Source organism: Poecilia reticulata, linkage group LG4 (assembly GCF_000633615.1).
Source record: "Poecilia reticulata strain Guanapo linkage group LG4, Guppy_female_1.0+MT, whole genome shotgun sequence".
Classification (NCBI taxonomy): domain Eukaryota; kingdom Metazoa; phylum Chordata; class Actinopteri; order Cyprinodontiformes; family Poeciliidae; genus Poecilia; species Poecilia reticulata.
In genome coordinates this window covers 30397957-30414383 of record NC_024334.1, presented here as the reverse complement: position 1 = coordinate 30414383, position 16427 = coordinate 30397957, and the positions used below count along the sequence as shown (strand labels likewise).

Genomic DNA, 16427 nt, shown 5'->3' with positions numbered 1-16427 from the left:
TTATCTTTAGCCGCATTGATTACTGCAACAGCGTCTTCACAGGTCTGACTAATGAATCAATCAAACAGCTGCAGCTGATCCAGAAGCTGCTGCTCGGGTTCTCACTAAAACCAGGTCTTCTAGTTCTGGTTCTGCTCTGCATCCCCAGAACCAGAACCAGAACCAAACAAGGAGAAGCAGCATTCAGCTTCTATGCACCACAAATTTGGAACAAACTTCCAGAAAACTGTAAAACAGCTGAAACACAGAGAGCCTTTGAATCTCGACTTGAAAACCACCTGTTTAGAGTTGCTTATGGCTAAATTAGGGTTAGAGTGCAGGTTTTGATGTCTTCCATGTCTTTATGTCTTTAATGTTTTTAATTTCTTCTTCTTTCTTTTTGACGTTTTAATGATGTAATGTTTTTTGTTTTTTATTTTTTATTTTTTAATCTCTCTCTTTCTCACTGATTATTTTTGTTTTTATTTTAATTATGTAAAGCACTTTGAAATGCCTTGCTGCTGAAATGTGCTATACAAATAACATTTGATTGATTTGATTGATTATGTAATTTCTTATGAATAAGCAATTATGAATTTCTTTTTGCTATAGATCTCAACTCTTCAGAGACAGATCCACTCTCAGGAGTCAGATTTGCAAAATCAGGAGGAAGAGCTTAGCCGAGCAAAGGCTGACTTGGACCATCTACACCAGGAGGAGAGACAACTGGAACAGAGCCTGGTTACTGGCAAGATTCAACTGGAAACCATCATCATTTCACTGAAGTCAACTCAGGACGAAATCAACCAAGTAGGAGTCATTCTCTGTTTTCTGTTTTGATTAATTATTTTTATTGTTACTAAAATAGAAAATATTGAAAACATTTTTACCATAGAGACGTGTTAAACTAAGGTGTGTCCTCTCATTAGCATTACAGGTATCTTCAAGCTGAAAATCAGCTAGTTTGACTGAGTCAGCATAGTGACGCTACATTAAGCACAGTGACATAATGTCACTGTGCTTTTTGGCGTTTAAAAATAACAACACAAAACAGTTTAAGAACACCTCCACACAAGACCTCATTTATTTATTTTACAATTTTGTTATTGATTCTTTTTTAAACAGCAGCTGATTAAACTGAATGTTACAACCTTTACATGATTATATGAGTTGTTTTACCAAGAAATTGATCAGAAGCGCCGTGAAAATGTTCAGATCCGCCAGATCTGCCTCTCTGACTGCAATTCGCGCTCCTGGCACAGGGGGAAAAAATTTTCACAGGGGAACAGAATTTCGCACAAGACCGGTCTTGTGCGAAATTCTGTTCCCCTGTGAAAACTGACCATTTTCACGGTGCTTCTGATCGATTTCTTGGAAAAACAACTCATATAATCATGTAAAGGTTGTTTAATCGGCAGCTAACACAATTCTAAAGTAAATAAATAAACAAGGTCTTGTGTGAAGGTCTTCTTACACTGTTTTGTGTTGTTATTTTAAACGCCAAGAGAATCAGTATTTTTCCAACTTTTGTCACTCAAGCCTGACAAAAGTCAGTCACCAAACACGGGTTTCCAAGACGTTGTAAGTATTTATAATTTTTCATTCCTGATATAAGTGATATAAGAAGCTGGCTGATAGCAGGTCACCAAAAATTAAGACTTCCTGAAAAGAAGTCTTAATTTTCAGGAATTAGACTTTTGTAGGCCTTTTTTGTAGGCCTTTTTTTGTAAGTCAAAAAAGGCCTACAAAAAGCCTTTTTTGTAGGCCTTTTTTTGTAAGYCAAAAAAGGCCTACAAAAAGCCTTTTTTGTAGGCTTTCTGGTAAATCCCATTCTAATGTCAAATCTGACAGATTACTGGATTAAGGAAATTTCTAGTTTACCACATGCTATCACATGTATCAATATTTGAGAATTTGGAAACAATTGCTCTTTATTTCCCAGATTTATGGGGAGAGGAGAGAATAGATATTTCATCTGCCTGAAATAATCTGTTCCCCCCATAACATGGGAACAAATTAATTTACCAACAAGACTTGCTGATAAATTAATTTGTTCTCAAGTTATATGGGGGGAATGAATTATTTCGGGGAGATAAAATATATGGGTCTCCCTCATAACTCTGGCAAAAATTGAGCAAATGTTTTCAAACTTGCAGTATTTTTTGTTAATGAAGAGAGGAATAAACACAGTTAAAGACTTGGTAGTAAATTAATTTATTCCCATGTTATGAAGGGGAACAGACTTTTTTATCCAGCTAAAATATTTGGTTCCCCCCTCATAACTTTGTCAAATGAAGAGCAAAGTTTTCAAACTTACAAGATTTATTGTTAATGATGAAGGGAATAAACACAGTTAAAGACTTGCTGGTAAATTAATTTGTTCCTGTGAAATGGAGAGGAAACAGATTATTTCAGGCAGCTAAAATATTTGGTTTTCTCCCTAATAACTCTGGGAAAAAAATGAGCTGATGTTATAAAAATCACAGGATGTGTTGTTGATGATGAGAGGAATAAACACAATTGCAGAGTTTGTGAAAAAATAATTAACTAGAAATTTCTCTTATCCAGTAATCTGTCATATTTAACGTTAGAAGGGTATTTTCCAGAAAGCCTATTCTCATCTTTTCAGGAAGTCTAATCTGCGTGCCCTGCTACCAGCCAGCTTCCCTCCTATTATATTAGCAATGAAAAATTATAAATACATACAATGTGTTGGAAAACTGTGTGTGGTGACTTTTTTGTCAGGCTTGAGTGACAAAAGTAGGAACAAGACCGATTCTTTTGGACATCAAAAACAACACAGAACAGTGTAAGAAGACCTCCACACAAGTGGAGGTCTTCTTCTTATTTATTTATTTATTTTACAAATTTCTTATTGCTTCTTTTTTAAACAAACGCTGCCCATTAAACTGAAAGTTTACAACCTTGACATGGTTATATGAGTTGTTTTACCGAGCAATCGATCAGCAGCGCAGTAAAATGAACGAATCCGTCTCTCTGGCTGCAATGAGCGCTCGAGAGTCCAGACCTTCAGAGGCCTCCACTAAAGCCTGAATTGTAACAGCAACCATAGCTCTATTACAATTTTCAGTTTCTAAAGGTCCCAAAAATTGAAAAAAAATCACTGTGAACATAATGCATTCCTGGGTGATAAAAAATAATTTTATTGCATAGATGAGTTTTATTGTTTTGGTTATAAAAAAATTAAGAAGATCATTAAAAAGAAATGCTACTCTTATTCTTTTGTATTTTTCTTGAGCTACTTAAATTTTCACATCTAGTAATTTATGGATGCATGAACACCTGAAAACATTTACTCTTCTTGGCTGCACAAAGAAAGCCATTCAGAAAACATGGGTGTGAAAGAGACGGAAGGTTTTGTATCAATATATGTTTTTGTATTCTGCAGGCTCGCGGGAAGTTATCCCAGATTCAGGACTGTCAGCAGGAGATGTCTAAAGGAATAGAGCAGTTCAGCAGCACCTTAAATGGTACCAATGGAGGCAGTATGACAAACCTGGCCGACATGAGCGAAGGCATCAATGACAAAGAGAGCGGAGGCTTTTCAGCTGCAGAGAAGGGAAGACAGGTCAGGAAATGTATACATTCCATTGTAGACCCTATTTTAATAAAATTATGTATTACAAAAATTTAGGATGTAATAATTTCTGACTAGGATTCCTTATTCCAGTGGTTTCCAAACATTTCTGGACCCCCCTATGGATTACAAATAGCTGTCTAGTTGAACGACTTGTGCAAGCGGGGCGGGGGGAATCGACTTTTTTGGGGGGCAAAATGAATGTACGTAGCTGAACATAGACAACATCAGTAGCCTACAGGCTACTTGTTAAGCTTAAGGTGATGTTTTGATATTGGCTAGTCATCTTTTAGCTAACTTTACCTTCATCCATCAGCATTACTCAGCGGTCTGTTAGTTTGGGGGAAAAACTGTGAAAAGTTCTTTGCGTTTTGCTGGTTTGCTGCCATGATTCTAACACACACCTGTGCAGCTCCAGCAGCAGCAGCAGGTCTCCTTCACTGCCGCACAGGTTACCACATGTTAACAACAGATTAAACAGTTTTAACTGCTGATAAAAGTGACAGAGGACATAGATATGGGAAGTGCAGAAGCCCCTACTGTATCAAATTGACATAGGAATAACAGAGAGTTGGCCATTGTAAGGTAAAAACTCAGCGCATACAGTGTTCAGGTTTGGTTTTTTTTCATCCAGACAGCTTCCCGCGCCCCCCCCTGCAATGGCACGGCGCCACCCCAGGGGGCGCGCCCCACAGTTTGGGAACCTCTGCCTTATTCTTTCATTCCTTTTTATCAGGTCTTTAACTCATGTGTTTTTAAATGTTTGAAAAAAATTTATTTCTTTTTTTCCTCACTGCAGAAAGGTTTTTCATAGTTATACTTTTTTCATTCATCCATATTTCTCTGTACTGACAGAAATATGGCTGTTGAAAATTGTTAAAATATTTTTTAAAGACTTGCAGGAACTTAGGGTATTTCTTAATGTAATGTTGTGAAATGGATAACATAAATACACTGGTATAGTTTTGTTCCATGGCTTGTCTATTGTATTCCAGGATTGAAGGATGTTTTTATTGTCATACCTGTTCACTTTTGCTTGTTAGTGGTATGAAATTTGGACTCAGGTCCCACTTTAAGAAACCTAATAAATAAATACAACTAAATAGGTCTGTACTCCGGTTGCCTCCTACAGTCCAAAAACATCACTGTCAGGTTAATTGGCCTCTCCAAATTGCCCCTAGGTGTGAGTGTGTGTGTGCATGGTTGTGTGTCCTGTGTGTCTCTGTGTTACCCTGCGACAGACTGGCGACCTGTCCAGGGTGACCCCGCCTATTGCCCGGAATGTTAGCTGGAGATGGGCACCAGCACCCCTCCCTACCCCACTAAGGGACAAGGGTGTCAAGAAAATGGATGGATGGATGAAAATAGGTCTGCACAGGAACACAGTTGATAGCATAGTTGTCTTGCAGCAAGAAGGTCCTGGGTTTGAATCCCAGCCAAGAGTCTTTGTGCATGGAGTTTGCATGTTCTCCATGTGTCTACATGGATTCTCTCTGGGTACTCCTGCTCTGGCTTCCTCCCACAGTCCAAAACATGATTGCCAGGTGCATTGATCTCACTACATTTAGGTTGGTGATTGACTCTTTGAGGAGAATGGTGTGAGTGTGTGTGCATGATTGTCTTTTCATTCTCTGTGTTTCCCTCTGATGAACTGGTGACCAGGGTGTACTCTGCCTCTTGCCCGTTGACCAGCAACCCTCACAAACCCACCAGGGATAAATGTGTCAGATAATGGATGGATGGATATAAATAAATAATAGAGAACAGATATAAAGTATAACATATATATTTGTACATGTAGTACAAATATATAATCTATGTACCTTTTATGACCAGGTGCTGGTCATAAAAGTAGAATATCATGAAAAAGTTGATTTATGTAAGCAATTCCAGTCAAAAAGTGAAACTTGTTTTTTTTAATTAATTACACACAGACTGATATATTTCAATAGTTTATTTCTTGTAATGTTGATGATTATAACTCACAACTAAAGAGTTATAGTCATTAATAATCACAAGTCTAGCCCAGTGTTTCTCAACCTTTTTCAGCCCAGCGCCCCCCCAGCCTTTATCCAGGTCCCTCTCTGCCCCCCAACAAAGAATTTGTAGGCTACTTTGCACTGACTATTATTTTATCATTAATATTACTATCACTATTGTAGATGTTTTGATTTTTATGCTTGTTTCTGTATTTATCATCAAAAATTATTTCCTAGAGAATAAAAAAGTCATGGGAATAGAAATTATTTTCACAGGCGTCTATGAAAAATGTAACAAACATTCAAGTTAAAATCTGTAGGTCTAACAGCAGCCAATCAGAGTGGAAAAAATATTCTTGTTCTTTGCCATTTTCTAGTTGTTAAATATTCCACAAAATGACCAGATAAAAGATGAACAACATGCCAGTTTAAACTTTGAACTATTTGCAAAGCGACTGAGCTCTGCAACATTAAAACATGGATAGAACTGTAACTACATTAATCATAGCTCTTCTTCTCTTCAGTGTTTGTCAGTTTCTGGTGGTGCAGCTCTGTGCTGCCTTCAGGAGAATGGGACATCAGAGCATCATCCATAAAACTTCACCCTCATGGCATTTATTGTGCAAACCAGAGCTTTCAGTGGAAAAACAAAAGTTCCAGGTCCTTTTAATGCCAAACAAATATGAGACAGAAACATGGATTATATCTTTATATAGACCTGTCTATTGATTATAGATTAATAGTTTTACTGGACAGAAATTACAAAGAACAAACCTGGTTCTTAATCAAATCCTAATGAGTCAAATTGAAAGTGTCATGGAGTCATCAGCCTCATGACATTAACACTGACATGAAAAATAATATTGAAGAAATTAATATATCAAATCTAATTAAAAACATAAATAAGTGATCAGTTCTTTACTGTTATGGTCAGTAAGATATATTTATTCTCAGTACTAGATGTGGTCTCAACAAACCCATGACACTTCAACAATATTATTTTACCTTTTATGTGGAAATAGTGTCTGTTTATTCTTGCCATACAGTCTCTGTATTAATTATTGCTCTAAAGGTCTTGCCATACCAGTTTATTCCTCTGTATTTACTTTAGTTTCTTAGTTTATTCTTGCATTTTGTTCTTCATTCATTTTCATTTAGTTTCCTTTGATTAGTATTATCCTCTCCTGGTTTATTGCTATGTCCACTTTAGTTTCTTTCCTGTTGCTACATTTATTTTATCATTTATCCATTATAAGACAAATAATATAAGACGAATAATCTTCACTCATCACCTGCTGTGCCGCCTAATCGTCATGTGTTTCACATCATGTGTTGATTTTTTCACTGTTCAGCGTCGGATTCTCTGTTTTTATGTCATAATTCACATCTAGTTCGTCGCTCCGTTTATGTCCCGCTTCTCCTGTTTCAGAGTTTTGCGCAATGTGCGCGTCTTTTTTTTTAACCCCTAACGTGCAGGGCGGTCGGGAAGMGTATCGATGGGGAAAAGGCAGACTGACATAAACCTTTTAAAACAACGGAAACAATTTCTGCATTCTGATTATTGAAATTTAAAAGTGCTGTGTTGTTCTATCACCCCGTTTCATACCGGACCACTTACAGCACCGTGTTAACGCTATAAAATGAAGGCTCTCTATCGTGGTATCACCCATGGAGGGATTTCTTTATTTATTTAAATGGGTTCATTTTTCAGAGGGATACAGTGAAAGTGAGGGTATCGTGATTTTAGCTACCAGTAGCAGCAGAACGGAGCTGCGCCAAGAAGCTAACAGAAGCTAACAAACACTGAATAGAAGAAGAGCTGCCATCGATACAGTTGCAGCCAAGCATGGTTTAATGTTACACAATACAGTTTTACCAAGTTGCTGGTATTGTTGTGCATTTAAGGTGTAAAAACTTCACCTTCGACCAAACGCCCCCCAAAGGCATCCCAGGCCCCCCTTTTGTAAAAATGTCCGCCAGCGCCCCCTGCCGTCCTCTGAACGCCCCCTGGGGGGCGGTTCTGCCCACATTGAGAACCGCTAGTCTAGACCCAACAGTAGAATCAAACTTCAAATTGAGGTTATGTTTTTATGTTTTCTGTCATGTAAGCTTTGCTTTTATTCTATTTCTATTTTGTATTTAATTATAAGAAATTATAGTCAGGTAGAGAGAATGCTGCAAAGCAATAAAAAAGGAACAGCAGGCTTCCTGAAAAAGGAGGAAGTAATTTTCCAGTATTGGAGTTAATTCATGTTTGTCTTTGTGCACCTTCCAGGTTCGTTAATCAGTTTCAGGACCCGACCAGAACCCCTCAGTGTAAATTACCTTGAGAAATAATGAGATTTGGTTAAATATAATACAGGCTTTAATGCCAAAAAAAATCATCAAATTTGTACATAGATGTCATACAGATGGAACAGATACAGAGTTACATTCAACGTCCAGCGCAGAGCCACACTTAGCAAGATTGTAGCGTGAGTTTGGCTTTTAATTATTTTCTGCAATATGTACCCTCCCTACACGGTAGTCTAATCAGTTTCAGTCTGTTTATGTATTGCTGGTGGCAGTCACACATAAATATGATTATGTAAGCTGCAACGTGTGTGTGTGTGTGTGTGTGTGTGTATGTGTGTGTGTAAGCAGATAAAAGAGACTAAAAGAGATAGAGGAAAAGACAGAATCCATAACACCAGCCTGCAGAAAGTTTTAAAGAATGAAGTCTGAAGACTTTGAGTAATTGAGTAAGACCCAATGCAAGATACTTGTATTGATATTGTTTTAATGCTAAAACTAGCTATGTGATTTTGACAATGAGCTTTGTTGTTGCGCAATAGTTAGCCACACCTGCTTCCTCACTTACTGACTACTGACCAGTTCTCCAACTAACGGGTCCGGAATGTCTTCAACTTCTGAGTATTACTCCAGCTAAGTATATAGAGAACAATCTGTTTAAGCTGGTGTCGGGAGAGATGCGTCCAGATTCCGACTACCTCCTATCCAGAAGCTATGACCTTTTTCAGTTAAAGAAACGGTCAGTTGAGTAGCCCTGCAACTGCATAGTTTCAGAAACAGCTTCTGTTAACGGTAGCTCTCTCTCTTTCAACAACTTGCACTTGTTACAATCTGGATCAATTTTAGAGACTTGGCGTGAGTCCCAAGGTCATTATTTTATAGACACCAAAGAAACGTCCAAAGCGCCCTAATTTCTAGAATCATGACCATTGATTTTACTTTAATCAGAAGAAGTAACTCATAAATTTACTCAATTAATTTAACTGTCCACAACCTCGATCAGACTTTAATATTTTATTAGCAAGCTTTAGCAGGGGAAAATTGAAATACAGTTTCTATTAATAATGGAATTATAATTGAAAAATAAGAGATTAATAATGATACCCAACTTCCCTATCTTATCTTTCTGTACTGTCATTGGACTAAATATCTGAGGCTTTGGGATGCAATTCCACTCATACCCAGATGTTGAAAAAGCAGAAAGCTTTGATATCCTTGGTTAGAGTCCTGTCCTGGTGTGGCAAGATCCTTTTTAGAACAGAACAAAGTAGAACTACTGACTGTCCTCCAGGGACTCAGTTCCTTATCACTCCGTGATCTCAGTCCAAGTCTGCTGTAGCATGGTTGTGATCCTTGGGTTGAAAGTAGGACAGCGGTTTAATCAGAAACCAGGAGTGTGGGCTGATGGACCTCGTTCCTTTCTGAGCAGTACGAAGTCTTCAACTCCCCGGGGTTTCAGGGTGCAGTCCTCTGTTGATTCTGCATCCTCATGTGGCTGTCGACTTGAGCACTGAGGAACAAAGAACACCTGGTTCCACTTTCCCATAATCTTTATACTCCCTGGCTTTTCTATTTTAAGAGTGGGCGGTTATCTGTATCATCCGTTTCAGTAGAAAACAGGGATGGATGCCTGCGTCATCAGACTCCATGACAACCGTTGACTGGTATCATCCGATTCCATAGAAAACAGGAGTGGATACCTGTGTCATCAGACTCTGTGGCAACAGTTTACCGCTTTACACCCTTTCCTGTTTATCCCGCAGCCTCTCACTCCTCCACCCATGAGCTCATGACATGGATCTAAAATCATCTACTCAAGCAGATGGCCAATGAAAAAGCATGGCAACAGTGCTACCCAATGCAAACACGTTCACAGGGTGGAAACCCCTATAAAAACTGATGCAAAAGGGAACCTTTTTTGTTTCCTCTAGGCAGCTTCGAGCCAAGATCGAGATGGACAAAGAACTCTGCAGCTGAAGAAGAGCCGGAGCCACAGATGGACTGAAGCCTGAGAAAGGGATTCAACCTCTCAGCCCTGCAACCTGTGGCACCAAATTGCAGTTCTCTCATCATCTGGGTTCAGACCCCAAAGACAAAGGACAAAGGCAAAAAAGAGGAACTGCAGTCCTAAATTGCTACTATTCTTGCCAGCACCAAGACCTGTGTAACCTCAGCACTGAGGCGAAAGCTCATCAGACCTGCAGGGACACCTGCCTTCATTGATCAGTTTCTTCCTCCTACTGGAACGCATTTTTTATCATCTGAGATTCGAAATTCCATACTCCGACTATCAAAATTTCCTTTTAGTTCTCAGTGTCAGCGTTGGGGAAAGATAGATAAGGTGATTTGTTTTTTCTACTGCCCTGCGCGAGCAAGGCTGCATGTTAGTTGTTTTCCTGTGCTGCGTGAATGTGCTAAGTTTATTCTTGTGTGGACTATTTTTGAGCCTGATCTGCCAATGCAAGTCAGCATTAACAGATGTGTGTATTCGCGGGATGAACTATTGGCGCTTATGAACAATGCCGTGGCTGGTCTTCGCCATCCTATTCCACCAGAGCTAAGGCAGAAGTACCAGGGCTGCAGAGCTGGCTGTAAACACAAGGCTAGGCTAAAAGCTAGATCAAGGACTCGACAGCGTCTAAAGCCACCAATCCCCTCACTTGTGATGGGGAATGTGAATACCCTATCTAATAAGATGGACGAACTGACAGCACTGGTTGGGAGCCAACAGTGCTACAGGGAAAGTAGTCTGCTTATCTTCTCGGAGTCGTGGCCAACTAGCCACGTGCCAGATGTTAATGTGGATCTGCCTGGTTTCAGCACTGTGAGAGCGGACCGGGATCTTAACGCCAGCGGGAATAGTAAGGGCAGAGGCCTAATTCTGTACGCGCACAAAAAATGGTGCCATCCAAACCACTTGACTGTAAAAACTGTATTATGCAGTGCTAACGTGGAGCTACTAACAGTTAGCATCAGACCTTATTGCATATCACGTGAGTTTTCACACATCATAGCTGAGTGTGTCTACATTCCGCCAAGAGCAAGCGCAGATGCAGCTTGTGATTCTATTTGTAATGTTACCGTAACACTGCAAACCCAGTATCCAGAGGCTTTTATCATCATCTGCGGTGATTTTATTCACGTCAATTTAGACATTACCCTCACTACTTTTTACCAGGTTGTAGACTGTCCCACAAGGAGAAATAGAACAATTGATTTGTTGTACGTATGTAAACACCAAGGATGCCTACTCAGCTGCCACTCTTCCTCCTCTTGGTAAATCGGACCATAACCTTGTACATCTGCAGCCTACAAATACCCCGCTAGTGAAAAGACAAGAAGTCAAAATGGTACAAGTCAGGAAGTGGTCCGATGAGGCAGAGGACGCTCTTAAAGACTGTCTTGCGATCACTGACTAGTGTTGTAGTGGGGTCTCATGGGGAGGACATTGAGGGGGCTGTGGAGTGTATGACTGACTATTTGAACTTTTGCATCGACATGGTTGCCCCTGTCAAAACAGTTAAATGTTTTTCCAACAATAAACCTTGGGTCACCAGTGAAGTAAAGGCTATCCTGAACAGAAAAAAGAGAGCGTTAAGGAACAAAAACCGTGAAGAGATGAGGAGGATACAAAGGAAACTTAAACTCTGCCTGAAGGAGGTTAAAGAGATGTGTAGGGGGAAGCTGGAAAATAATTTTACTGAGAACAACATGCGAAAGGTGTGGAATAGTATGAAGACAATAACAGGTTGTAGTAGTAAGAGTGACACTGCAGCGGATGGGGATCCTGAGAGAGCCAACAAACGTAACACTTTTTTTAATCGGTTCAGCTCCCCCATGCCACCTCCACTTTTTTGCAATTCTCCTCCAGCCCTCCTACTCATCATTCTTCCACCTCTACCTCTCCCCCTTCTGCCTTTATTTCTTACTCACCTTCGCTATTTGCTCTCACCACTCATCCTCCTTCTTTTACCGCTGACCGGGTACGGACTGAGCTAAGACGACTCCATCCTAGTAAGGCTGCAGGTGTGTCCGAGGGTTCTAAAGACCTGTTCTGTGGAATTAGGAGAACCTCTACAGCATGTCTTTAACCTGAGTCTGCGACTGAGGCAGAGAGCAGAGTATCCATGGCTATAGGAGTGAGTGGGGAATCCGAAAAACAGGCGTGGGTCAGGATCCAGATGGGCAACCAGCAACAGTCTGCAAGACTAAAGGGCAAAACCAGGGAACAAGGGTGAGGTCACAACAATGAGGACGAGATGAGAGTGCTGGAAAACTACTAGTTGAAAGCGTTTGATAGTCTGGCAGCGTGAGTGACTGAGAGAGGCTTACTCTCCCTCTTGCTCTCGATGAAAGCGGACACTTTTTTCCTCTGCTCCCTCCCTGCCCATGCCTGCCCTGCTTGCTCTGTTTTTGTCCTGTCTTTTTCTATATTTTTGGAGCCTTTCTTTGCACATCATCCAAATCTACAAATTATGGATCTGGTCAACTGATCTCTCAATGCAATTGATCAAATTTTCCACGAGAAGTCTGGGCACAGGAGCCCTCTTGTCCTATAGGGACACACCCGATGGGATTCACCCTGGATTTATTCATGATAACAGGATTTCTGCTGTTTGGAGCTTATGGATTTCTGGCTTATCGACAAATTTGTGACKGACTTAGCGAACACTCAGACTGTTGGTGTGGACAGAGACGAGGACTCTAAAACTCACAAACGAGTTGGAATCTATCTTGGAGAAGTTGCTAGTTTCGGTTCAATGGAACGACCAAACCAATTTGGATGTTTGGGAACTGAGATGTATCGGAGAGACTTTAGGCAAGATTGAAATTTATAATCTTCCTGATCTAAGACATTCTGTTTCTGAATTGGCTTTCCCCATGTGGCCTTGGAAGGGCTGCATATTCCTAATCTCCTTGAAAATATGTAAACACAACGTTCTTCCCTCCTCACCCCCTCCTGTATCCATGGATTTGCAAAGTTGAACGCTCCTAAGGATATTCCTGGATAAACAACACCTTTATTGGACTCTGCCAGAGTCTCAGTAACATGGCTTCATGGCCCTTTGACGTCACCTCCTTCACTCATGTCTTTGTTTTGCCATTTGTTTTGTCTGAATGTTGCCATTTGCCCTAATGTGTCCTTTCCTCTTTTTTGTTTTAGGTGGAGTTCTCCCTATTTAACCCAGAAAAGGATTATTTTAGTTTATTAGTAATATCAGAAATTGTGGAGTGCGCACTATTTAGATCAATATTATACAGATTAGAAATGGAGTCAGAATTAGAATTAGAATAACTATGAACTTGGAATCCAGAAATACTTAACAGGAACAGTCAGTGCTTAGTTTACATTACTTTTAATCCAGAAAAGAAATTAGATCACTCTTTAGATTATTTTATCAGAAACTGTAGAGTTTCACTATTTAGAAATGGAATTAGATACTTAGCAACCCTGAACAGGAGCACTTAGTTTAGAACAACATTAGATTAGTTTTCTTTCTTCTTTTTTCCTTTGGTTTGTTATTTTGTTTGTATTTCTTTTTAACTCATGTAAAGCACTTTGAATTGCCTTGTTGCTGAAAATGTGCTATATAAATAAAATTACCTTACCTTACCTTACCTTATCTTACGAAGGGAAACAGTCAGGGAGGTGCAAGGAATAATGAAAATGAGGAATACGACATTGTTTGGTTCAAAGCAGAAGAAACAGAGCACCATGTGAACATCACAAGCATAGCAAGTTAAGGCTCAAGACCAGCATGCAACCATGATAATCCATTTGTCCATTTTTTTTCTACCATACCGTTCCCTTCACCTTTCTCTTTGAATGTGCTTGGACACAGAGCTCTTAGTTCATTACTTTTAGAGATTGTGGAGTGCTCATTATATCATAACATAAATATTGTAGCTCAATTAAGCCACTTTCATAAACTGTGGAGTATTTATTACACCAACATTTAGCTTTATACTTTTAATATCGGAGAAAAGACCTAGAGAAACTCATGTTAGTTTACAAAACTAGAAGAAACTTAGAAAGTATCATCTACTTAACAACCCTGAATAAGAATCAGGGTTGTTAACATTTAGCTTTATATTGTACAAATCTAGAATCCAACCCAAACAGCTGAAACCAACATTTAGTTTTATATTTACTAATAGAATCAAACATGGAGAACTAACATCTAGTTTTCAGATATTGAACAAAATCCAGAGAAACCCCTACTAGCTTACACATTTTGAACTACTTTTTCTTATTAAACATGGGGAACCAAGTTTTACACTTTTACCCAGAATAACTGGAAACCCCTATTAGTTATACATAGGTCTGTCATGATGACAAATTTTGCTGGGCAACTAATTGTCCCAGAAATTATTGTGATAAATGATAATATTGTCATTTTGAGATCATTGTTAACCAATAGCATAAAAATTGTCACCTAACAATGCAAATACACCCTCTCAAAGATCAACAAGCTAATTCCGAAAGAAGATTTAGCACTGGAACTGGAGGACCTTTTAAATATAAAAAATGGGAAGGGAGTTAGGAGGGAAGGGTTGATTGCATTAGGCACTGTTCACATTCAGATCCTACAGTTGATGCCACCAGGAAGGAGCCTCCCCATAAGATGGTGCCCACGGTGGTTGCCCATGTCTCACATACCACTGCACATCCTTCTATTTTTATTTTCTTTATTTTGTATGCGTGTTAGCTTACTGTCTAAGAACAAATGCAGTTCAGTTTCATCATTTACATTTAAACAATAAAATATTAAAATCATGAAAAAAGCATCGGGTTTGACGCTTCTTGGTCAATGAATGTAGTCGGACTTCAGTGTATTTAGGTGAGTGTTGATGCTTTGCAGTTTGTTATTGTCCACAGAAAAAGTTTGTGTGGCTGCTGCATATTTTCACGCCAGGGAAAAAGTATGCGTATATTTGCAAACTTTTACTCAAAGTTCATCTTTATAGATGCCGACTTGTGCGTAAAATATGGCTGCACGTTTTTTGTGCGTACGCCGCTATATGCATGAGGCCACAGGAGCCTGGCAGGTAACTGTGGTAATGGTCATACAGTGACAGGAGACAGCGCCGCTCTTTTTCCATTCATTTCTATAGAGTTTGCGCGGTGAGGTGACAGTCGTTTGCACTTATCCTGACGAACGAACAGTGTAATTCTTTCATGTGAAATTTCTAGCTAGCACATGCAGATGTGAACACGTGGGCTAGTGACACTACACAAGAAAGTTGAAAATTGTTCAACTTTCTTGTGTAGAAAGTTGACAGATGTTTTCACTAAGTGGAGGAAAACTGAGGCTTTTAACTTCCTGTGTGTTACCAAGGAAACGAGAGGGGAGGAGTAACTCGAGGCACCAGAGTTAAGCTTTTTGTCATCCAGTGTCTTTGGTAGACAGAGATACAGAGAGAGAGAGAGACACGACGAAAATGTTAAAAAAGCAATATTATTACCCTCATTTTATTATCAAGCTCATTTTAATTTATTGTGTGATTAATTGATTTATTGTTTATCTCGACAGGACTAGTTATATCTTGCTAATCTTACCAACCATGGAAAACCAACATCTCATTTTGTCAGAACAAGAATTCAGAGAAACCAATACTAGCTTATAAATTATGGACTACTTATTCTTATTAAGCATGGGGAACCAATATGCTGTTTTATACTTTTATTTTGTTTGGTTTTTTGTTGTGTTTGTATTTCCTTTTAATTCATGTAAAGCACTTTGAACTGCCTTGTTGCTGAAGATGTGCTACATAAATAAAATAACCTTACCACTGTGCACAGCCAGGCTCTTTTGACTTTTTGTGTCTTGCCCTGTTGTGTAAGGTGTCAAAGGTCATCTTTTGGACAAGTGTGAAGTCAGCAGTCGTCTCTAGGGTTGTGTAGCCTACAAAACTGCACTGACAATTTAACCACTGAGAGACAATTTAAAAGCATTTACAGGTGTTTTGAGTGAATTGGTTAATTAGTGTGTGTAAAAGGGTCTTCAATATTGAACCTTTTTCACAATATTCTAATTTTCTGAGATACTGAATTTGGAATTTTCATTAGTTGTCATAAATATTCATTAACACTATAAGAAATAAAAATGTGAAATATATCAGTCCGTATGTAATGAATGAATAGGGAGACCGGGTATGGTTGTAACACTTTTTGCTCCAGCACCTTTAACTCACAGAATTTTTGTGCTAGAGTTTTTAAACCTTTATGCAAAATACCCACATTTGTTTACTACAAACTACACCTGCTGGGATAAGTTGTAACAATAAGACAAAAGAAGCAAAAACAGAGGCCACACCATGTGATATGTTTCAAAAAGAGTTTTACTGAATGAAAAGAACAATACAAGAACAATGTCTCTCTCTTTCTATGTGACTGTCCATAACTCAAATATACTCTGTGTGTGTGTATGTGCGTAAATTATTCTACTAGAACAAACTTCCTTAACATGTATAATGTATGCTTAATGAACATTGAACAAACATGTAGGTCTAACAAAAACCAATGTCAATGTGTGCGCGTGTGTGTGTGTGTGTGTGTGTGTGTGTGTGTGTGTGTG

General features: G+C 39.1%; 1 protein-coding gene across 10 annotated transcripts in view; it reads left to right on the top strand.

The window, feature by feature from the left end:
- Positions 1–16427, top strand: part of LOC103464192 (epidermal growth factor receptor substrate 15-like 1) — a 202370-nt gene that overhangs the window by 115459 nt on the left and 70484 nt on the right. For all 10 annotated transcript variants that reach the window (XR_533610.2, XR_533611.2, XM_008408134.2 and 7 more), the window contains 2 exons: positions 592–789; positions 3389–3568. Coding sequence is in view for 8 of the 10 variants with exons in the window: in XM_008408134.2 (XP_008406356.2) it covers positions 592–789; positions 3389–3568 (378 nt within the window). In the remaining 2 variants the exon portion in view is untranslated. The remainder of the gene's footprint in view (positions 1–591; positions 790–3388; positions 3569–16427) is intronic.